Source organism: Chroicocephalus ridibundus, chromosome 3 (genome assembly GCF_963924245.1).
Source record: "Chroicocephalus ridibundus chromosome 3, bChrRid1.1, whole genome shotgun sequence".
In the NCBI taxonomy this organism is placed as follows: Eukaryota; Metazoa; Chordata; class Aves; order Charadriiformes; family Laridae; genus Chroicocephalus; species Chroicocephalus ridibundus.
The window spans coordinates 9,413,765-9,436,573 of NC_086286.1; the positions used below are offsets into that span (position 1 = coordinate 9,413,765).

Sequence of the window (22,809 nt, forward strand, 5' to 3'; positions counted from 1 at the left end):
TATTGTGTTCTCTCACGAGGGTCACTTAAGAAAAAAATAAACTTGGTTTACAAATTAAGTATTTTGCATTGGAGCCCAGCAGATACAGCCTGGATTGAAATTTCAGTGAGATTATTCCCTCTTGATAGCCCAGTCTGTCACCCATAATCAACAGTATAAGCTCCCATGGGAATGTCTTCATTCAAAAGGAAACAAACTGTTAATGAATCTTGAGCAGTGCCTTTGCTCTACCAGACTTGCAAAGATATAATGGTTTAGAGATCTGTTAGTGTCTTGTAATTTGTCCTAACAGGGCATTGGAATCAATCTCTTCAGTGAGTGACAAAAATAAAATGAAATGAAGCACAAACTGCTGTGGTTGTGGTGCAAAACACAGCATAATAGTAGAAGAGATTGATTCTGACATTGCTTAAGGGCAGAATTGTTCTTAAATTTTAGCAATTACGTTTTGAGGTAATCCTAATAACAATAATACAAATAATCTGAAGCCCAATGCAGAATCAGTGCTAAAATAACCTATTTCTAGTTGTAATTTCAGCTCTGGTTTGACAATGAGATCATAAGTTCCATTCTTGATGACTCCCAGGAGTCAAATGAATCGTGTTTTACTGTTTTCATATGGATGCAAAAGGTATCTTGTTCTAATTTCTTTTTTCTAATTTCTTTCCTTTTTTAAATTTTAGTTGTTGACCTCCTTTACTGGCGAGACATTAAGAAGACAGGAGTGGTGTTTGGTGCCAGCTTGTTCCTGCTGCTTTCATTAACAGTGTTCAGCATCGTGAGCGTGACAGCTTACATTGCCTTGGCCCTGCTTTCTGTGACGATCAGCTTTAGGATATACAAGGGAGTTATCCAGGCAATCCAAAAGTCCGATGAAGGCCACCCATTTAGGTGAGATTTTTCTTCTAATTAAGAAAAAGTGTGTTGTTTTGGGGAACAGCAATATCGGGGCTGTTAGAACCAGTAAATTACTTATGCCGTAATATGTTGCATAATAATGTAAATAGTCTCTGTACTGAAAAACCTGTTGCCCAGTCTATATCTGCTCTTCTTCCAGTTTTTCTCAGTAGGCATACACAGCGGTAGAGAAAATGAACCGAGCGTTTGGTACAGGGTATTTGCATGGGAATGCTAGAGTATCCTAAGTTACATTAAAAAAAATTAAACACTTCAATCTAGTGGAGTAATATGTACATTTTAAATGTTATAGTCTTCAGAATGTGAACCCGTGGCAGATGATGCACAAAATTTAAAGAATACCCAGGAGATGCAGCACTTTCAATTGAATATATTTAGAAAAGATCAGAATAAATGTAGCAGAGGATATTTTTATCTTTTTGGAACTTTTTTTTAAGAATACTCTTAAAATTTGTGTTTTGGTGTATAGCCGTGTTCTCCACACGCAAGGCTGCCTTGTCTTCAGCAGAATCCAGGTTCATTGCAGCCTGCCCAGATCAGAAATCCAGAAACTTGGACTCTGAATTCTAAGGCTTGAGGAGTTGAATCACGCGATTAATTTAAGCCCTCAAAGTGGACCTCCAAGCTCTTTGCTTTAAGTGATGAGCTAAGTCCTTGGGGCATACCATGTGTGCACTTCCCTGCAATGTGACAATACGGTATCCATGGTATGCATCCTTTCCTGTGTGGAGTACAGTGGTGCCCATTATTGCAGAGCTGCATCTTAAGAGAAATAAAATCTTACTAATGTGTTAGAGTAATTACTAAGAGTGCATGTTTCCTGTTTCCATACCAGCCCCATCCCACACTGCTCAGACTTGCTTCTCTCCTTTTTTTAATCAATGGAGTGGTTCGATCTCAATTTCCCTTGCACCTTTCAGAAACTCCTGTTTGTCCTCCTATTTACAGCTCTCTTACTAATTTTGTGATGTTTCCAATTATTCTTGTTTTCTTCCTCCCATCTTCAGTATGACAAACTAAAATGTTTTCTTGGGTTTTTACCTCCATTCCTCCCTGACTATGTGTAGTGGCTCATTTACCCACTTAAAGCCAGTCCGTGGCTAAAACAGCTGTGGGACAAAACTGGAAAAAAAGGGGTATTTGCTTTCAAGTTTAGATCTGATATAAAAAAATAGATCTGAACAATTGGCACCAACATTCATTATAGAATCATAGGATGGTTCGGCTGAGAAGGGACAGAATCGCAGAATGGTAGGGTTGGAAGGGACCTCTGGAGATCATCTAGTCCAACCCCCCTGCCAGAGCAGGGTCACCCAGAGCAGGTTGCACAGGAACGCGTCCAGGCAGGTTTTGAATGTCTCCAGAGAAGGAGACTCCACCACCTCTCCGGGCAGGCTGTTCCAGTGCTCTGCCACCCTCAGGATAAAGAAGTTCCTCCTCATGTTTAGGTGAAACTTCCTATGTTCAAGTTTGTGACCATTAACTCTTGTCCTGTCCCCGGGCACCACTGAAAAGAGCCTGGCCCCATCCTCCTGACACCCACCCTTTAAGTATTTATAAGCGTTGATAAGGTTCCCCCTCAGCCGTCTTTTTTCCAGACTGAAGAGACCCAAATCCTTCAGCCTTTCTTCATAAGAGAGGTGTTCCAATCCCCTAATCATCTTCGTAGCCCTTTGCTGTACGCTCTCCAGCAGTTCCCTGACCTTAAAGATCACCTAGTTTCAACTCCCCTGCCGTGGGCAGGGACACCTCCCAGTAGACCAGGCTGCTCAAAGCCCCATCCAGCCTGGTCTTAAACATTTCCAGGGATGGGGCATCCACAACTTCCCTGGGCAACCTGTTCCAGTGCCTCAGCACCCTCACAGTAAAGAATTTCTTCCTAATATCTAATCTAAATCTCCCCTCTTTCAGTTTAAAACCATTACCCCTCATCCTATTGCTCCACTCCCTGACAAAGAGTCCCTCCCCATCTCTCCTGTAGGCCCCCTTTAGCTATTGGAAAGGTGCTGTAAGGTCTCCCTGGAGCCTTCTCTTCTCCAGGCTGAACAAGCCCAACTCTGTCAGCCTGTCCTCATAGCAGAGGTGCTCCATCCCTCTGATCATCTTCGTGATCCTCCTCTGGACCCATTCCATCAGGTCCATGTCCTTCTTCAGCTGAGGACTCCAGAGCTGCATGCAGTACTCCAGGTGGGGTCTCACCAGAGCACAGTAGAGGGGCAGAATCACCTCCCTGGACCTACTGGCCATACTTCTTTTGATGCAGCCCAGGATGTGGTTGGCTTTCTGGGCTGCAAGCTCACCCGCTCATGTTGAGCTTCTCATCCACCAGCACCCCAAGTCCTTTTCCTCAGGGCTGCTCTCAAGCCGTTCTCTGCCCAACCTGTATTTGTGCCTGGGATTGCCATGACCCAGGTGCAGGACCTTGCACTTGGCCTGGTTGAACTTCATGAGGTTCACACAGGCCCACCTCTCAAGCCTGTCCAGGTCCCTCTGGATGGCATCCTTTCCCTCCAGCATGTTGACTGCACCACACAGCTCAGTGTCATCGGCAAACTTGCTGAGGGTGCGCTCAATCCCACTGTCCATGTCTCTGACAAAGATGTTAAACAGCACTGGTCCCAGTACTGACCCCTGAGGAATGCCACTCGTCACTGGTCTCCACTTGGACATTGAGCCATTGAGCCCTTTGAGTGCGACTGTCTAGCCAGTTCCTTATCCACCAAGTGGTCCATCCATCAAATCCATGCCTTTCCAATTTAGAGACCAGGATGTTATGCAGGACAGTGTCAAATGTTTTGCTTAAGTCCAGGTAGATGATGTTGGTCTCTCTCCCCTTATCTGCCAATGCTGTAGATAGCTGTAGACTGCTGTATAGCAGTATGAAGTCTATATTTTGTAAACTTAATGTTTGGGGGGGGAGCTTTTTTTTTTTTTTTAAACCATCAAGGCCTTGTATGGCCCTCCTTACTAGGGTGAATAGTTCCCAGCTGAAATCCTGTTTGCCTTGTCTGCCCAGTAGTGCTCTTCAGTATCCAAACAGCACTTCCACGTTCACCAGTTAATTCTTAGCAAGAACAAGCAAAACTTCTCCTACCTGTGCTCTTTCTGCAGTTTATTTCTAAAAATACTGATATTCATAAGAAGCTTCCAAACATTCTCGTCCACCATACTAGGTTGCATACTTTTTATCTGTATAGCTTCAACTACAAGAAGGATATTTTTAATTGAATTTAGTTTGACAGTGAAGAGCACATCCATGAGCTCAATTTAATTTTTGATTCAGGTATTTTGAATATCTTGCTGATGAGTCGTGAATGGCGTGCAGACTCAGGCCAAGTGTGGATAGCAGAATGAAGCCTTGAAATGGCCGCCCACTGTAGTTACCGTTTAAAGTATTTGAATTTGTTTTGGACGTGCCACAAGGCCATGTTTAGCTTTACCTTAAATGACATACGTAGGAGCCTCCACTGTGCATTTATTTTATTTTTTTTTTAAATCAAACAAAACAACCCCAAAGCAGAATCCCCTCTTAAGTGAAAGTAAAAGTTTAACAACTGTAGTAAACGCAAAATGAGTGCTCTGTTACAGATATGCTGCATTGCTCCTTCTCCCTTCAACATGCAAATTAGATACATTAGTCTCTATTTAAAGAGTCTAAATTGCCATAGCCACTGCAACTACAGATAAAAGTTGCAGTGTGGTGGAAAGAACACTTAACCAGATAGGAGCTTATATCTTTCTGTTAAAAGAACTGTTGTCACTAACTGAAAGAAGTTTTTTTTAGCAAGTGATGAAAAACTTGCTCATTTTGCTGTGCCTCAATGTGTTTGTTACAGCTTAACGGTATGTGCCTTCAGCGGTATGAATGGATTTTGCAGGATTTTTTTCTGTTTGAGAAATGAAGGAATTTCAAGTCTCGTAGAAAATTAGGCTGTCTAATAGTACAACAGGAAAAACAAGCAATGATGCACACCCCACAGCCCCCCAGGCTGTCAGTGTCTCACTTTTTTAAATACACGTTGGCCTTATTGGTGTACCAGATTGCAGCATAAGCTGGGGAGTAGGAAGAGACTTCATAGACCAGGTCGCGTATGTGTCAGTGGTGCTGGACACAGTTTTGGCCGCTCAGTAGCCTTGTCTGTTCACAAACACGTTAGCCAGCGCACCTTTTCTGCCTAGTCCAGGTGAGACTGTGTGTGGGTTAGTAAATGCCATAGCACAGTAAGAAAGAAACAGTTTTTTCTTCTAAGGCGTTGTGGAGTTTTTTTTAAGGTTCACTTTTACCTTCTAAGAATAATTTATATTAGTTCTGTTCTGTCATTTTAGGATTCCTCATTTGGTGAGGGTTTTCTCTTTTTGTTGTCCCTGCCCAGGGCAGGGGGGTTGGAACTAGGTGATCTTTAAGGTCCCTTCCAACCCAAACCATTCTATGATAACGTAAGAAGGATGTATGTTGATATTGTATATGTAACATATAACGTGTGTTGATACTGTTGGGCAGCACTGTTGAAGTAAAGTTTCATAAGCTCTCCTTTCTTGCAGGGCTTACTTGGAGTCTGATGTAGCTGTGTCTGAAGAGCTTATTCAGAAATACAGTAATGTTGTGCTTGGTCACATTAATGGCACAGTTAAAGAGCTGAGACGTCTCTTCCTAGTCGACGACTTAGTTGATTCTCTGAAGGTAAGTCTGCTTCACCTGTAGATACAGCAGCTTTGGGTAAATAGATTCTTTGTTGACCTAGGTTAGCAAAGCCCACCAGTCCTTATAAAGATGAATGAACAATGGCATCTTTGGCTCTGTATAAGTAAATAATGAGTTTTAGTTTGCTTGTTAGAAGTCCTAAGCCTTTTTGGTTTTTTAAGAAGTACAGCTTTCTGATAGCCACACTGAATTGAACATAAAGTGCTGCATGCAGTAATAGAGTGGATAACTTTATCTGTATTTTGACAGTATAATAAAAAATAATGAAAAACTGAAATAAGCTCAGGCTGGGCTGTGTGCAGTTCAGCTGTTACACTTCCTTGCTGGTGCTTAACAGCAGAAATCTTTTAAGAAGACAGTACATTGGGCGTTCAAAATTTGTCGCTAACATGTATCTCTCCCTCTTGAAAAATCTGTGTTTTGGGCACAGTCTGGTTTTGGTTTGGTTTTCTGTTTGTTTCTGTACTGAGACTACCAAGCGGTTAGTTACTTGCCTTAAACAGTAGGAGTTCTTGCGTACGCATTTTTGCTGGGAGAGCAAGGACTGGCTGCTGCCCTTGTTTTACTAGGAAAGTGGGAAGGTGGACACCTGTTCCAGTCCCTGGATTTGGCTGGGAATAGCTGTTTCTCATAGTGATGCAAATTACTGAAATGGGTTTTGCAAGTTACTCTACCTCAAGCATGCAATACTGTCTTAACAGATACATTGAATATGTCTAAGTAGTATTTAGTGGGGTCTATTGAAGGTGACAGAGCAAAACTGACAAAAAAGAATAATAATTTAAAAAAAAAAAACAATTGGCTGAAAATCTTTCAGTTTTGTTCTGTAAGAATTATATTCTCTTCTTTCAAGCTAATCGTCTTTCTTAATTTTTCAAACAATTGTTTCTTTTACTGAGTACAACGTGTTGTCCATTTCTTTTTCAGTTTGCTTAATCTTCTTGAACTAAAGTTGCATTTGTCCTCCAGTAAATCCCTTACTTAGTTCTTTGTAAAGTCCTTTGAGTTGTTGTGGCGTTGGGGAAAGGGGTTTCTAGTGAAACTTGGAGAAAAATAGGAAGGCTGTAAAAGTCGTCGTTATATTTGTGGAACAGAAATCAGAGGCAGATCTCCGGATCTTACCCAGAGTTTCTAGATCCAGTTTCTCATTATGCTCCCACTTAAACACAGTGAAGAGTGTGTGCTGGAAATATTGCGGCTGATGTTGTGCGAGTCTCCTGCAGTAAGAGTCCTTTCCCTCTGGAGAAGGGAAAGATCATAACGCTGTCGGGTTGGTACCTGGGGTCTGCTGCTCGTGGTAAAGATTCATTTTCTCAGAAGGGAAAGAGGAGATGGGATATTAGCCCAGGGATTTGTGTAATAATCTTCCTGCTCCTAAAAGGTTGTGCAATAAAAGTGGTTTTATGAGGTGGCTGTGCATTCTTATTTTCTGGTTGTTTTTTGAGGACATGATTGATACTACTGCCATGGGTTTACGGCAGAATAGCTTAAATAAGGCTGCTATCGTCTGTGCCTTGCAAGCATTTCCACACAGGGACTGCATTTTGATGGCAAGATCCTTTCACCGCTGCCCATCGTTTGGCTGTAGGAAGCTGTGTCTCGCCTTTGTGCTTAAGTGACCAAGTACTTAGGGTTCATCTCTGCAGCATCTCAAGGCCACAGCCTTGACCAAAAGAATGACTGTCACGTGGCTAGAAATGCATTTTGATAACTTAAACTTGGTGTGCAAGGAAGGGAACGTATTCTTTGTTTGTTGTGTTTTTTAAGGGCATTGAGTTTCAGTGTTCAAAGAAAAGTTATTAAGTTGTGTTTGGATCTGATTAAACAACATCACAGAAAAACTTGTAGTCACAAGGCCACTTTATTTCTTTTAATAATTAAGCCCTTTGTGATATGTTCCTTCATATGAGTTATAAGAATTTCTACACCATTTGTTTAGAGATCACAATCCCTTGCAGTAAAGGAAAAGGAAGCAGTGAACAGCCAACTGCTGTTTCAGTTAACACTGTTTTAAAATTAGGCCTTTCAGAGGAATTATGTTAGAAATAGAATTAATTCCATTCAGAATGTCTTCGAGGCACTTTAATAACTTCTAAATTACTATGGTATATAGGAAAGACATGTTTATTCAGCTGAACTAATTCATTTCCCCTCTCTTCTTTTGACATTTAAAAGGTTTTATGTAGGTTAATTAGTCTTAATTTATGGTAGTTGGGAGCAACCCTTATATGTAACCAGTGAACGTCAGGACAGTTCACAAGCACAAGTAACTCATTTTGAAGTGCTTGAGGAGAACATTAAGATGCTGGGGTCTTATGTAATACAAGGGCCCTGGTTTTAAAAAAAATAAAAATATCTTGGCTTATGTACTTTAAACATCTTCACTGTAGGAAACAGCATGTTTGTGTATAATTAAAGTTACAGAGCTTTAATGTAGAAAATGTCTGCAGGTCAGTTTATTTTGTGTAGTAGTTCTGGCTGTAAAATCCGTCTTGTTAAAATTCTTTTCTTTCCTATTAAACAATGCTTCAGTCATGGAAGTCTTACAGTGGACTCTAAATGTTTATGCAGCACAAGAAGTTCCTCACAGCTCTTGAGGAGCAATTCCAGAGGAGTCCTTGCCAGAGAGTCCCAGGATAAACTGCACTTTGTCCTGATAACCAGCAATCTAGTGCTTCACCCCCAGCTGCGCAATGGCAGCTGCTCTGTTCTGACACTGGGGTACAGTTGCTTTCAATTTGTCATTGTTCAACTGATGTTTCGAGAAACAGAGCTCTCTGCTGCATTTGAACTATTTTATAGTAAAGAAACTGATATATGGACACTTCTGGATTTGCCATTAAATGTCTGTATGCTTTGGGTACTGGGGAGCCATTAAGCATCAGAATGAGGTAGGCAAAAACTCAACTTGGTCGGTCAGATATACTGGGGTTTTTACTGGTTGTCATTGTAACATTCAGGCTGAGCTTGGGCCCCGCGCTTTCCCTCTGTCCTGAGTGTGTGGAAAGAGCAATGTTATCTGTGTAGGTCAATCCTGGGTCGCCTTCTGCTTTTTTTATGTCTTAGAGCTTTAAATGTTTGGACGTATTTCATGTAAGCCTTTTTGCATTTGTAAGTTTCTCTGAGTTTGTCTCATTTCTAATGAAAAAGAAACCCCGGAGACCAATACATAAACGTGGGATTGAGATCAGCTCCACTTGTTCCTGGGCGTGTTGTTTTAACTGTCAGAAGAAGTGTGTGAAGAGAGAAGGTGTTGTGGGAGGGGGGCTCTGAGGTTTTTGCTGAACTTCATTTGCTTTAGTAGCCCCAGCTTTCAAAACAGCTGTCCCTTCCTGATGGGGCAGAGTGAGCGGGTGCTTTCACTGGGGTCAGTGGTTCCCTCTCCCTCACAGTATGTAGATTATAAACTGCACGCACAACGCAGTTCATTGTTGGACCCTGATGCTGCTCTGGACAGACTTTCAGAGAAGCAAAACCTGTGTCAGTCAAATGTTAACTCCTGGATTTTGACCTTTCTTGGGCTATAAATTCAGTGCTCACTAAGTAAGATGGGATAGTAGCGATAACTGTTGGACTCTGTGATTGATTCATATTGCTACCCCTCTGCTTACATAAACTCATGTTTTCTGACTTGGTCATAGTCTTCAGCAGTATTACTGAATGTTCACCTGACCAGGGCGGTGCTTAGTTAGCTTCAGTAATGGTGTTCACGCAGAGGAGATCTTGGAGAGCTGTCAAGATGCTTTGCTGCGTGTGCTTGAAGCTAGCATGTGTAGTTTACCAAATGCACAGCCTGCGAGAGAATCATTCTGAATTATCACAAACGTGGGGGCTTTTTGCTATAGTGAAAGTTGTTGACTTCCTCTCTTCGCTGGGGAGGGGAATGTGCTGCGGCTACAGACTTGCTCTGACAAGAAAGTATTTGCTCTGTTAAAATGTCCTGTGCAGAGGCAGGCAGCCAGCGCTCACCCGGGCATTGCGGAGAGCAGAAGGTTTGAATGAATCATGAGGGAGTTTAGAGAAATCTGCTTTATTTTTCTTGATAAACCTGCCAAAATCCTTCAGTGGGAACGCTGTTGATGGTAACATTGCAGCCTTGTCTGAGGATTAACTTTGTGCCTCTAGTGCTGCTTGCATCACATCTACAAAGAAATGACAGATAAAGAACTGCATCATTTGCAACTAATCCTACCACATTTTGAATGGGATCGGCTGTGAACGAAGCTCTTGAAGTAAACTTTATTTTGTTACAGGGGTCATGCGATTAAACCTGTATTGATTGTCATGCCCTTACCTTATTGTTGCCTGTTGATTTTGTTTGGTTTGTATATTTTGCCTCTTACGATAAGCTAAAAATGGATGTTTGGGTACATAACTTCTGAGTAACTTGGCTGCAGGCTAGATCCTTGCCCACACCCACAGTCCTTTGACATGCTTTTTTTTTCTTTCCAGTGGTTTGTACCCATTTTTTCCGTGTGTGTATCTCCTGCTCATTGGAGTGCTTCACTTTCAGTTGTTAACTGTGCCCAGATCTTCCCTCTCCGATGGCAACAGCAGCCTCCACACCGTGTCTTTCCAGCTCTTCAGTGCTTTGCAGTGTCTTGCACAGAAGATAACCAGATGTGCTTAGTTGATTAAAGGGCTGGGGGTCTCATCTGTGTGCACTGCACAATGCAAAGCATAATGCAGTGCTTAGCAAGAAAGAAGCACTGGTAAATCCGTATATCTGAATATCTGACATCCAGATCCTGGCTTTTGCTCAGTTCCTTATGGGCTGTGCAACACTAGAAGAAACTGGCTGATTTTCCTCGGGGAGGAATCCTACACAGAAATAGAGCTGGCAGCCTTCAACCCCGTCCCACCCCACTATAGGTCAGAGGTGTGCTTGGGACACTCTCCACCTGGCAGAAAGCTGAGGGGCTTGAACTTCTGCAGATCTTTGTGTAAAGCTAGTGAAGTGGAGCGGAGCGTCTACAGGACAGGGGAGCTGTACGTGTGCAGTTAGCAGGGCAGTGGTGGAGGAGGAACAGCATCTGGGTACAAGCTGGGGGCCGATATACGAAGACAGACGTTATGGCAGATTAGGTGTTTGAAAACAGAAGGACGTCTTGGCTTCTGAATTTGTCTCTGACTTAGAGCCAGCTTCTTAGTATCCAAAGCTCCTTTTTTTTTTTTTTTTTTAAACGAAAAAAATTAGTCAAGCCAACCTTGCCATGTTACTTTCCAGTTAGTTTTTTTTCCCCTGATGTGACAGCAACCTTTGCCTAGTCTAGTGTCACGTCCCGCTCTCAGTAAAGAGGCGGGGTAAGTGACTTCAGATTCATAAAGTCTCAACGGCGCAGACTAAGGTGAGATAAATCTCAAGGTCCATATACAAACATTTATTAGCTTCCCCAAATGGTTAGTATAGGTCTTAACAAGTCCATGATAACTGGTGAGGTATATAACAAATTATGGCAAATGGTGAGGTATGCATTGTGTTACTTAACAATTCTAACAGAAAAGAGAAACTGAGGGATAGAGAAAGGAAAAGACAGAGAAAAAGACAGAGAGAGATCACTGGTCCTGGTTCCAGCATCTTTCTCAGGGAACCTTCCCAGGCATAATCTTCTTCTTTCTTGGAAAAATCTTCCCAGGTACGGTCTTCTTTCTTGGGAAGAATCTTCCCAGGCACAATCTTCTTCTATTGTTTCTTCTTTTTCCCCCCTCCTAGGGGCACTTATTTTCCCCTTTTATGTTTGCTGAATTAGCATGGTCCACCCCCCTTGCCAAGGACAGCCTCGTCTCAGGTTTCTCCCTTCTCCCAGGTGATGTGTAGCATGATTCGGGTGGAGAGACGAGTGACATAGTCATACGTGTTTAGCATGATCTTCATTAGCATAGGCAGGGGTGTGTGCTTTCGTGTGCATTTCGTGGATAATGAAGCAACGGTCACTTCTCGGACACAATGGCCTCAAGAACTGAGAACTAGCAAGCTTATCACACGAGTGGCAGAACTATCCTGTCTTCACAAGACAGTTCTCCCACACTTTCAGGTGCCAGAAGTGTTAGCCTTATCAGTTCTTTGAAGGCCAGGCCTGCATTATTTATTTCCTTGTGAGTGTTTGAGGCATTCCATTGAAGGCTTGGAGGGCCTTCTGCCCCTCGTCAGGGCGTTTACAGTCTGTCCCTTACATCTAGCCGAGGGTTCATTGAGACCTTTGCGGAGCTGAAGTGTGGTTTTGATAGCTTGGTGCTGCCGATTGCGCTGCAGGCCTGGACTGTGTGCCCTCGTATGTTGCCTGCTGGGCTGCCGCACAAAAAAATGACCTGCTTTCTTTCTGGCTGTGTCACCGAGTGCTGTGTCGTGTGCCAGCCCTTTAAGCTCTCACTTGCCTGTCTTGTTCCATCTGTTTGCAGGGTGGGAGGTAGGAGCTGTGTTTGCCCATTGGTATTAGATGTTGAGCAGCCACCGAGTACTAACAGCTTTTGGTTGCTGCTGACTTGGGATGAATTCAGCCTGATGACCTGGACACAGGAGGCCACGTATCCTATTACTGAACCCTTCAGCCATCTTGTCACTTACCTATAAATACATGAGATGTACAAGGATGGAGTTTGGGGCATTTTAGTTCCGTATGTGTGGTTAGAGAAATTCTTCCACTGCTTCTGGTAAGATAGACTGTGGGCTGACATGCTATTTTTTTTTCCTTTTTAGTTTGCAGTGTTGATGTGGGTATTCACTTATGTTGGTGCCTTGTTTAATGGTCTGACATTACTGATTCTGGGTAAGTGTTTTAAATTGTGTTAAATACCTGGCATATAAAATAACCTTTGAAAAGCACTGAAGTCTGTTTGGTACTGTGAGGCTATTCCTGTGTTCTTGGGAGTGTATCAAGATGTTATAGTTGTGTGTCCTTCTCTAGGACGTTGATAACGCTGCAGAATGGATCATTTTGAATTGCAGTGTTGAATTCCTTGAGGTTGCTGTTTCCCCAGACATTGTACCATTTAAAAGCATGTTCTGTTGTGCATGTCCCTTTCAGGGTTAGCCTCTCTTGAATATTATCATTGTATTGTGGCTTTGGAGGAGGTACAAAATTGACTCTGGCCATGTCCCACTGCAGATAGTTTGTTTCACTGGCAGAAACCTAAGCATCCTTTTTGAAGAATTTGCATAACCCACAGTGAAAAAAATGAATTGTGACCAAACTTACTGCCCTGCTAATGAGACCTGGAGAACAGCCCAGCTTCTCCTTAAAAGGGATTGTTTAAATTACCAGCCATCAATTTTTGTATGTGGCTTAGCTATTGCCTTTTCTTGTACCGTTTTGAAAGAAATGTCAAGGTGTGAAAACCAGTCATTGTTTTACCTCAACACCATCCGTTTTGTCAATATTTATACCTTTGATGTGCTCTTTTCCAGCTTTGATTTCGCTCTTCAGTGTTCCTGTTATTTATGAGAGACATCAGGTGAGTGTTTAATACAATTCATTAAATGCTTCATAAAACTAGCTCCGTTGAAGCAAAACTACAAGCGAATACCACCAAAATTCATTTCAGTCTTCTAAAATTTTTAAAGCCTTTAAAAAAATAGGTCTTTAGCCAGGAGTTAGGGCCAGGGCCAAGGGAAGCAAGTCCACTCTGAAGTCTAGCATGTGCTTTCCCCTCCTTTTTGGTGGCAGTGTCAGAAGATTTCCCCAGCAAACAGGTGCAAAAAAGGCCCGATTGACCCGGAGACCTATGATCCAGATTTGGTCAGGACTAAAGCAGCAGTAGGCACGGTGCATTAATCCTCATGTAAGGACTTTTAAAACAACTTCTGAAGAAACCCCTTTGGAGCCTGATACTCAGGATTCATGTCCTGAAGCCCTGTAGAATTTGTAGCCCTGGCAAAAGCAAGAGGTGGGGGATGCTCAGCACAGTCCAGTGGTGCTCCTGTGGAGAGACTAATGTAAAAGAAAGAGGTAAGAGGGAGCCAAAATAAAATGCATATGATTAAATTGTAGCCAAGCTTGAGCAGGGACTGTCTTCAGGAGGTCATAGCACAGGAGGGGGGGAAGCTAGCTGTGGCTTAGCAGTTCCTTCTCCTCTTTCAAAAACAACCCCGCTCGTGGAGGCCAGCCTGGGACTTAGGAAGGGAGGAAGAAAGGCACTGAGCAGATGGCAGAGCCTCTTGGGCCCTTCTCTGAGCTCCTAGGAAAGAACAAAACACAGTGCAGTGAAAGGAAATCCTGTAGCCCTGAGGAAAGATGATGGACAATTTGCATGGCTTAGCCCGGGCTCCTCAATCCCCTTGATGAGCTGAAGGCTGCTCTCCGAAGGCGTAAGCCGTTTAACAGGCCCGGCCCACCTAAGCAGCTTTCCTTCTGCCCCGTGCCCGGAGGAGCCGACTGCCTCTCGCCGAGGGCTCGGGTTGTGCACCCTGGCACTGGGGCGGCCTTGAGGAGAGGCAGGGGGAAACACTAGGGAGTGGTTTGACAGAATGTGCGGAAGCCAGGGATGAATTTACTTGGGTACTTAACCCGCTGTTCCCTGTCATTGTGTGTGTTCCCGGAGGCAAGCACTAGCATGCGCTGTGGCTGAACCCACGGGAGCCCTGGTATCAAACTGGGAAAGTAAATGCATTTGAGCCCCTTCTGTCAGTGGTCTTTCAGGTAAAGCACACCTCTCTGGCAGCAAAGCAACTGTGTGTAAGAGCTGGTCTGTAACGTCTGTCACCTTCAATTTCAGGCCCAAATTGACCATTATCTGGGACTCGTAAACAAGAATGTCAAAGATGCGATGGCCAAGTGAGTTGGGGTTTTTTTTGGTTTTGTTTTTTTTTTTTTAATTTATTTCACTTTATAAATAATGCTTACAGTTCTTGGTATGTGGGGTACACCTGTATATAATAAATGCATTACATGTACTAGTCCTGGAAGAAAAAAGTCCTTTGTTTAAATTTGGCATGGTTATGAAATTGGCTCCTTTCTTGCTGATGCTGCTGTTAAGTTAATCCTATATTATTTCTAACGGAAATCTGTGTAAACCAGAAAACCATTAGTGAAACATGAGGCCCTCAGCAGTTGCAGTTGAGGGGTGAATAAAGAAGAATTTAGCAGTTTCATTGATCTCTGAGTGTAATAGTTCTGTGTTGCTGTGGTAATTATCTTCACATGGTGCTGTTTTTAAGACTATGTTTACACCTCCTTTTTTTTTTGTTTGTTACTCAAATGCTGTTCTTTTTCCTCTCCTGTTCCCTTGTAGGATCCAAGCAAAGATCCCTGGGTTGAAGCGCAAAACCGAGTAAAAAGCCTGAAGCAACTTATCGATAGGAAGTTCATCTTTTAAGGGGGAAAAAAAATACTCATTTGGATTTACATGGGGAGGGTCAGGGAATAGCAAAAGCCTTGACATTGCAGTGCAATTTACAGATCTTTATTTTCTAGCAACGCAGTGTTTGAGGAAAAATAACTGTTTTGACTGCCATGTGTTTCATCATCTTAAGTATTGTAAGCTGCTATGTATGGATCTAAAACTAATCATCTTTCTTTATCCTGTGTGCAGCACTGTCTAATACAAAAGATCTGAGAAAGCTGTACATTTTGCTTCATCAGAGGTAGTCCCTGCTGCGTTCCAGAAGAGGTAGTGCAGGTGGAGCGGAGGATAACACTTCCCAGTTTGTGCACTGTGTATGGTCTGTGTAGATTGATGCAGATATTCTAAAATGAGATGTTTTAGAAGAATATACCATTTTAGCAAGTTTTGAAAAATCTTGCCTTTTTGGTATGAGTATAGCTGTATCGTGATTTTATTGTTTTATCAATTGCCTATATATATATATATGTATGTGTGTGTGTGTTTCACAAAGCTTAGATCTTTCAGCTGCTCCACAGTGCTTCATACGTCAGAGAATTGACTGATTTCTGGACTAGGCTCCATAGCATACAAGCTTGAAAAACTAAAACGTCTCTGCAAACACTAGCATCTGTTTAGAAAAAGAACAACAAAAAAACAAAAGAGAAATGAACAAAGGACCCTCCACATATGTTAAATTATAGCATACACTTCGTTGCACAAATGTACAGTAGTTGATTTTGAGCAAGTAATTTTACAGTCTCTCAAACTCTGATAATCTGTGGACCGAATATCGAATGCTGCAAATGTTGTTTGGAAACTTAACACCTTGTTATGCAAGAAATGATAAATGAAAACTTATACACTTGCAGTTTAAGCTGTATTGAACTAAGTCTGTGGAATGCATTGTGAAATGTAAAAAAAACAAACAAAAAAAAACCCCAAAAAACCAAACACCAACAAAAAAGCAAAAAAAACCCCAAAACCCCCAAGTATCAATAAAGCTTATAGACATAAAATAATATCGGTATTCTGCTTTCTTTAGGCAAGTTTAATATATTTGTGTTTATTTTGTTTAAGTTCATTGTGATTAAATATCCATTGTACATGGTGGTGGAAATAGTTTGTCAAACATATAGCAATGTGAGTAGATGGATTTTTTGTAATACCTTTTATTTCCGTATGTGCAGTGCGAAGCAGTTTGTTCAGTTCCAGTTACAGATTTGATGTCCCATATAGCTGTGTCAGCCGGTGATGCTCAGTTCCACGCGTACTTCTTGTAGCGCAGATTCTTGCCTGCAGTGAGGAGGCCTCTGTGCTGAGTACTGAAGGCCCTGTTGTTACCACCGCCAGCTGCGCCGACAGCTCAGCGACATGGGGGTGGCGGTGTCAGATGCCACTTAAGCGTTGTGAGTTGGTTGTTGAAAATAGTGACAGATGAAATTTTAGATTCTGCTAAACAGAAGTGAAGATCCTTGGGTTTATTTTTGAGACGATAATGTATGATGCCATATTCCAGTTTGAAGGGAACTGGAAAGCAAGTCCCAGTAATCTTTTCAGATCAAAATGTTGCATCTGATTTAAGAGCTGGACATTGAAAACTTGTATCGAAATTTATTTGAGACACAGATTTTAAATTAATGGTGTCTTGACCATTGAAAAATAAATTCATGCACTAATATTTTAGTTTACAGTATAATACATCATTACTTCTGAATATTTTATACATAAAGCCAAACCATATAAACATACAAATTTTAAGTGTTTTCCTGACAGACACTATTGCTTTAAGGTATTTTTCACATCACCATTTATTAATGCATTCTGACACGCAACTGGATTTATTTGGGATACAATCAATGTGAAAGGAAGGCAAACATTTTTACAACGTAGGCAAAGAAGGTGCTTACTGACATCACCACCTAACATGATTACATTACTTGATCAAGAAGGTTTCTTTAAAAACAAGACTGCATAGGGACTTCTACTGTGTATCTGACAAACTGATCTTCTGTATAGTAATATAAGGCATTAATAAATTCAATTTTAAAAAAAGGTGATTCTTTGAGGTTGCTGAAGCACTTTTGTGTGTTAAATGTACATTGATCCACCCCTTTAAATGGATATTCATTGCATCCAACAGCTACCTTTTTATGCAGTGGGCATCAGAAGTGGTCTGGCAGGAAGTTTCCACAGTTCAAAACTATAATTTTCCTGAACTGGGACTAAAGCACTAGTTAACATGTATTTTTAAAGACTAAATGTAAGTCTAAATGTTTTATTTTGGCTCTTATTTCTTTTGATTAACAGTCTTTTTAAAAGCAAGGTAATTTCAAAATACAGATGTTGTTCCGTGCCAAAAATCTCAAAAAATCATTTGTTTTGACATTGCCCATGTTTTCTGTTCTTTTTTTGAACGGTTTAACTGGAAAAAGTTGAACTTACTTTTCTTTCTTCAAGTCCACTGTCCTTGTAGTTTTTTGTTTTGACAAATGTTCGTTAACAATTTTTGAACAGCTTTACTTGCCTTTTGTGAACATCTGCTCGTGGTCTCCACTTCCACGTGGAGGCAACTCTCCCTTCAACTCAGCTGCCTGCTGCCCTTCTGCCCCACGATCCCACAGCCCAGTCACAGACAAGGGGGCTGCACGAGAAGCGATGATGGGGAGAGGAGTCCAAATTTAGCAAAGATTCTGCTTTTCTTGAGGATAGGTAATTTTTCTGCTATCAGAGTGATTTGTTTTCTACTCATAAGCAGCATGGGACTAGCTGCCTGCTGGAGAGTACACGCAGTCCTCGTTAGTGATGTACCAGGCCTTCCTAGAGATCGCTTTGGATGTCTTCAGGAAGTCCCTCCGGAACGGGAAGAATGGGAAATAGCGATTGTGGGAGGCTTTCAAACCACTTCTTAAATACACTAAATGGCCACTGCCTGTGATAACAAAGCACAGTTTCCCACAAACAGCGAGAGTGCAGGAACACTTGGGGAACAACTCCCTCGTTATTTGTGTTTAAATCTCTTTATCCAAGTCTCTCCATACTCTCTGTCTCTACTCACCATTTGAAGTAAACTTCAAATTCCGGCTGCAGTTCAAGCTACCATCACAAACCAATTGTGAACAGTTTTATCAAGAGGTCTAATGCCATCAGGAATATGTCCTTATCACAGCACTTAACTTCTTGGTCTCAAAATATTTTTGAATTCAGTTGTGAAGGTATTAAAAAAACAAAGCAGGAAACAGGGATAATGTAAGTACACATCTAGAAAAGGTGTTAATGGTTAGCCCTCCTCTGAGTGAAAGTTATAGCACCGTAAGTTGAAAGCAAGTGGTGGGAGGCAAGACTGTAGCCCATACTACTAGGAAATTATTCAAAGGCACTTCATGGATAGAAAATTTCGACAAATATCTATATTTTAAAATAAAATGGACTTAAAAAATGATAGTTTGCTCCCTTGATTACTGAAAGCTGAAGTGTGAACCCCAGCATGCTCATTAAAAGCTTGCAGTTTTACTCAGTTTACCAAATAGGAGTTTTAAGCAGGTATGGTTAAAAACCCACCAACTTTCTTGAACAAATGTTCAAGGCATAAATTTTGAAATTATGCAAATTAAAGGGCCCAGCATTTTCTAAGTGTGCTCCCTTTTCAGACATGGTTTGAGTAACACAGTATTAGGCAAAAGCAGCTTTGTGAGTGAACTGTTCATCACTTTGGCCTATCCAGGTTACAAAACAATTCCCTTTCAAACTTCAGCTTCCTTCTCAAGCATACTGGTCTTTCAAATGCAAGATCACATTCACGTTCAGTAAATTTGTGTGAGTAATCTGAAAATGTGTAATCCATGCAGCATCGTATGGAAATCACAGCAGCTGAAGGGGTAGAGGCATTCGTGGCTCATCCAGAGCAGTCACTTGGTGGTGACAGTAACAGCAGCAATAGAGTCTCCTTTCAAAGACATCGCCACACAAATACACTACAAAGAAATTAATTGAGAAGATAGTTATTTTACTGAGGAACTTAGTATGCTATGCTGAAGGTTGTCATCAAGAGAGACAGGCTCTGTTAAATATGGCCATAAAAGTAGATTTACCAGCAAGATGCCGGGTAAAGCAACGTTAAGCCGTGGAGTTACTCAACAAATAGCGGCACTTGAACGCGCTTCCTTTTCTCAGGCGATCGTTAAAGTATTGTAACTAGTGCGTGTGTGTTTTAGTGAAGGCCTAGAGGTTGTGAATGCTATTACTGTATAGTTGTAGTCAGTAGACATGACCTTGCGAATGGGGCCAATCGGGTGCAAGTGACCCCCAAAATACAGCTGTAACTCTATAGTTACACTGGAAATCCTCATCATAACTATACTGTCAAAATTAAGGCAGCTTTTCTGAGTTTATGTAACTCCAGCCTGCAGGCTGAGAACTGGGGTATGGGCAGCTTTTGTTCCTATGCAGCTGCTTTTTTGATCTGACAGCTTCCTGCTCTCCTGCAACCCCATTCTAAAAGAAAAACACCTCCTTCCCCTATCCCTGCCCCCCCCCGTCTTTTTCACCCCCAGCGGAAAATGAAAACATCTGGGGGTGGGGGGGTGGGGAAGGGCTAAATTTGAAGAACAGCTCATCTCATGCAATGGGAGGAGCGTTAAATTGACTGCTGGGTCTCCCAACAAGCAGAACATAGCACCAGTAGCTGTGCTGCAGGTGCTGCAGGCTTATTGAGGGGAGCCAAGTGACATGAAACACACATCAGTATTTAGTTTTCTGCTTCTGGAAGAGATGTGCAGTCTCATTCACCGGCAGAAATGACTCAAATCCTGCAGTCTCTGGTTTGTGTTCTTCCTGCTGAGTAAGCAGTTGTAAATATCTGGTTCTTTACTGCAGCTTCCTGATACTTGCTGCCATGAGAATTTATGCCCTTTCATTTGCCACCTTGCTGCTTTTCGGTTTTTCTAGTTCTACGTAAAAGAAGTCTTTTACAGTTTGTGTTTAACCACATTTAGATTTTGTTCCTCACCGCTTCGCTCCCTGTTTTGCTTGGCATTAGTGTCCTCTCTGAGCAGTACTGGAAGCTCAAATAGACTTGGGAGTGATCTGGCAGGAATCACATGTGTGCGCACGCACACACGCTGGCTGTCCTGTGGGTTTTTTTTTTTAATTTATTTATTTAGGTTAAAAAAAAAAAAAGGCACAAAAACACTCCAACACAAACCTAAGGCACCTTTTGAGAAGCCTCCTGTTATTTCAAATGTCTTTCTAAATCTGTCTATCCCGTTCAGACAGAATTCCTGTCCTACCCTTTGCTGGGCTGGAGCAATTCAGTTATTTTTATGTGACTGACACCCTCGCCAGCTGTCTTTGTCTGATCTAAATGTTCTTCAGACACACGAGTGGTTCTTGTGCCAGCAGCTGGGGTTCCTTCAGCACCTCTTTGCACCCACAGTCTCAGAGGTCCCTGCTGGCCCACACAGTGATCGGTAAGGCCTGCCTAGTCTGCCCTCTCACAGGGAGAGAGGCAAGCCGAGGAGCTCCACGCAGATGCCTTGTACCCTGCTGGCACAGAAACCCAAGTGTAAGATGTTTTACCCGGTAGACATGACCTTGCGAATGGTGCCAAAGCGGCAGGGGCCAATTGGGTGCAAGCGACCCCCAAAATACAGCAATTCCACAGTAAGAAAAACAAGGTAAAACTATCACATGTCAGCAGGCTTCAGTGAATGCCGAGTGGGCTGAGAAAGCTGTTAAAGGCATTGCTGTGGGTTTGGCGTAGAAGCGTCCAAAGTTTTTGATCATCAGAAAAAGAAGTTACCTGCAGTCATAGCCTCCTGTACTTATAACGTACTTGTCATCATGAGAAAAGCGTATGTTGGTGACATGCGCAGAGTGCCCAAAATACCGCTTGTGTTTGGCCTGTTGGAAACAAGAACAGAAGTTCAGGAATTGGTCCAGCAGCGTGGCATTGCAGAGTGACAAAGCTGCCTTGCAAGAATACACAAATCACCTCCCCAGCAGTACTGGTTTCTTCAAGCCCACGGTAACCCCAGCTCAGCACCTGATTCTGTGCCCTCCCCAGTGGCTGCACCACGACAGCGACCCTGTCATCTGTGAGCTATTCTCCCGGAGACAGCCTGTCTGCCACCCAACTAACCCCCACCCTCCTGCAGCCAGCACTGGCCAGGAGCAGCCTGGAGATGACCTGTTGGATCGTGCCGTTTGGACGCCTTAAAATCGGATGCTAAGGAGTTTGAACATGGGGAAAAGCAAGCTGGTTAGATTAAAATAAAATATCCACTTACAAATTTTTCTGTGCATGGGAAATCAAACAGTTTCACCAGGCCAAAGTCATCTCCTGTGACTATATTTAGGCCAGCATGGGTCACACATGCACAATTGACATCTGCCTTTTCTGCATTTCGTGGCCAAATTCCAATGACTTCGTCTCCAAGAATGCTGTTCCAAAACCAAGTTTAAAAAAAAGAGTGTTAGCCCGTAAGACTTACTTGCCACTGCTCTTGAGGATGGTGAGGCAACACAGGTTAATAAAAAGCTGCCACCTTTAAAAACAAGGCTCTTCCCTCTAAACCATTGAACTGAATGTGATCTCATCACAGAAAGCATCACAGGAACGTACGTTTTTTTTGTGTGTGTGTGACTCAAACTATCTATCCACAAATCCTGAGGTTTCTCTCCTGTGAAACCACTCGCATCATTTTATACAAGCAGCTTGTGTGGCTATGGTCTTCTCTTTTCCTTATGGACATGTGATTTTTGACAGCAGTGGTCTCTTAGCCCTAAATTCTTGAATGAGGGGATGCTTGTTGGGATGTAGAGTATTTCTTAAAATAGCCGTTCTTCCCTTTGTTCCTTTATAAAGTTCCTTTATAATAATTTCTATTTACCCGCTTATTAACTGTCAGATGTATCATCTGCTGCACTTCCACAATCTCAAAAGTCCTTAGAAATTAGTAATTTGGGGCAGATTGTTATGTTTGATGATAGCAGAGCAGTAAAAATAGGAGGATTCTCACTTACCTTCTAAAACCTCCTAAACCCACTGTTTAATGCCAGATTTGCTTTTGGCCTGTTCCACTTTCTACAGTAAGAGCCCAGCCATGGTTTTGTTATCATGGTGGGAGGGTCCTATGTGAATCCATGTCAGTAAATATATTCTAATGATACCCACAGTTCCTTCCTTAATGTAATCAGCTCGTGTTTCCATGCCTCCTATGCTGCTTGTTTGCTGCCAGCACGCCAATAAAAGTGAAGCTTTAAGTGGTACAGAGCCATGTGAGGGGTCATGCACCTGGGAAGCCTGGGACAAATGGCAACAAGCCACTGTGGATATATGACAGACAGCCCAAGCACTAATAATTACCACAGACACCGACCAGCTACAAACGTGTTTAAAAAAAAAAAAAAAAGCGTGTAAGAGAGAGCTCTGAGTAAGGGGAGCGTTTGTGTGCTCTCCTGCAGGTTTCCCAAACCCTGGGGACATTTCAAGCATTTGGTATACACAATGTGATCTTGTGATCTGATCTTAGTTCTGTATTACACCTGTCCCTGATCATGCAGAATGTTGTTCTTTAGGTTTTTTACCTTGTCCACGTGGCCCATGTGATCTTTTCTATTAATGCAGGATCTGTTATTTGCTTTCCTAGTGGTACCTCGTGAACTTGCCGCTTATAAGCACCTGTTGATACCTGAAAGTAGGAAAGGAAAAAAGCAACTAACTTTGCCATAAATACATCATTTTCTTTATTTATAAGACTTCCAGCAGTAATAATCTCAACAGGTTTTATCAGGAAATAAAAATCTAGGATAAAATTTCTCTTTTTTCCAAATTAGCTAGAATTCATTATATGCAATATAAAGTAATAATG

The 22,809-nt window shown here is 42.2% G+C and overlaps 2 protein-coding genes across 10 annotated transcripts in view; one reads left to right on the forward strand and one right to left on the reverse strand.

Annotated features, from left to right (window-relative positions):
- Positions 1–16,998, forward strand: part of RTN4 (reticulon 4) — a 50,749-nt gene extending 33,751 nt beyond the window's left edge. For all 5 annotated transcript variants that reach the window (XM_063327891.1, XM_063327892.1, XM_063327893.1 and 2 more), the window contains 6 exons: positions 684–891; positions 5,461–5,599; positions 12,318–12,387; positions 13,026–13,072; positions 14,333–14,391; positions 14,849–16,998. In XM_063327891.1, coding sequence (XP_063183961.1) covers positions 684–891; positions 5,461–5,599; positions 12,318–12,387; positions 13,026–13,072; positions 14,333–14,391; positions 14,849–14,891 — 566 coding nt within the window. In that variant the 3' untranslated portion in view covers positions 14,892–16,998. The remainder of the gene's footprint in view (positions 1–683; positions 892–5,460; positions 5,600–12,317; positions 12,388–13,025; positions 13,073–14,332; positions 14,392–14,848) is intronic.
- A 117-nt stretch (positions 16,999–17,115) lies between these two features.
- Positions 17,116–22,809, reverse strand: part of EML6 (EMAP like 6) — a 149,753-nt gene continuing 144,059 nt past the window's right edge. For all 5 annotated transcript variants that reach the window (XM_063327886.1, XM_063327887.1, XM_063327888.1 and 2 more), the window contains 4 exons: positions 22,526–22,629; positions 21,226–21,379; positions 20,739–20,839; positions 17,116–18,912 (listed from right to left, as the gene is read on the reverse strand). In XM_063327886.1, the coding sequence (XP_063183956.1) occupies positions 18,888–18,912; positions 20,739–20,839; positions 21,226–21,379; positions 22,526–22,629 (384 nt within the window). In that variant the 3' untranslated portion in view covers positions 17,116–18,887. The remainder of the gene's footprint in view (positions 18,913–20,738; positions 20,840–21,225; positions 21,380–22,525; positions 22,630–22,809) is intronic.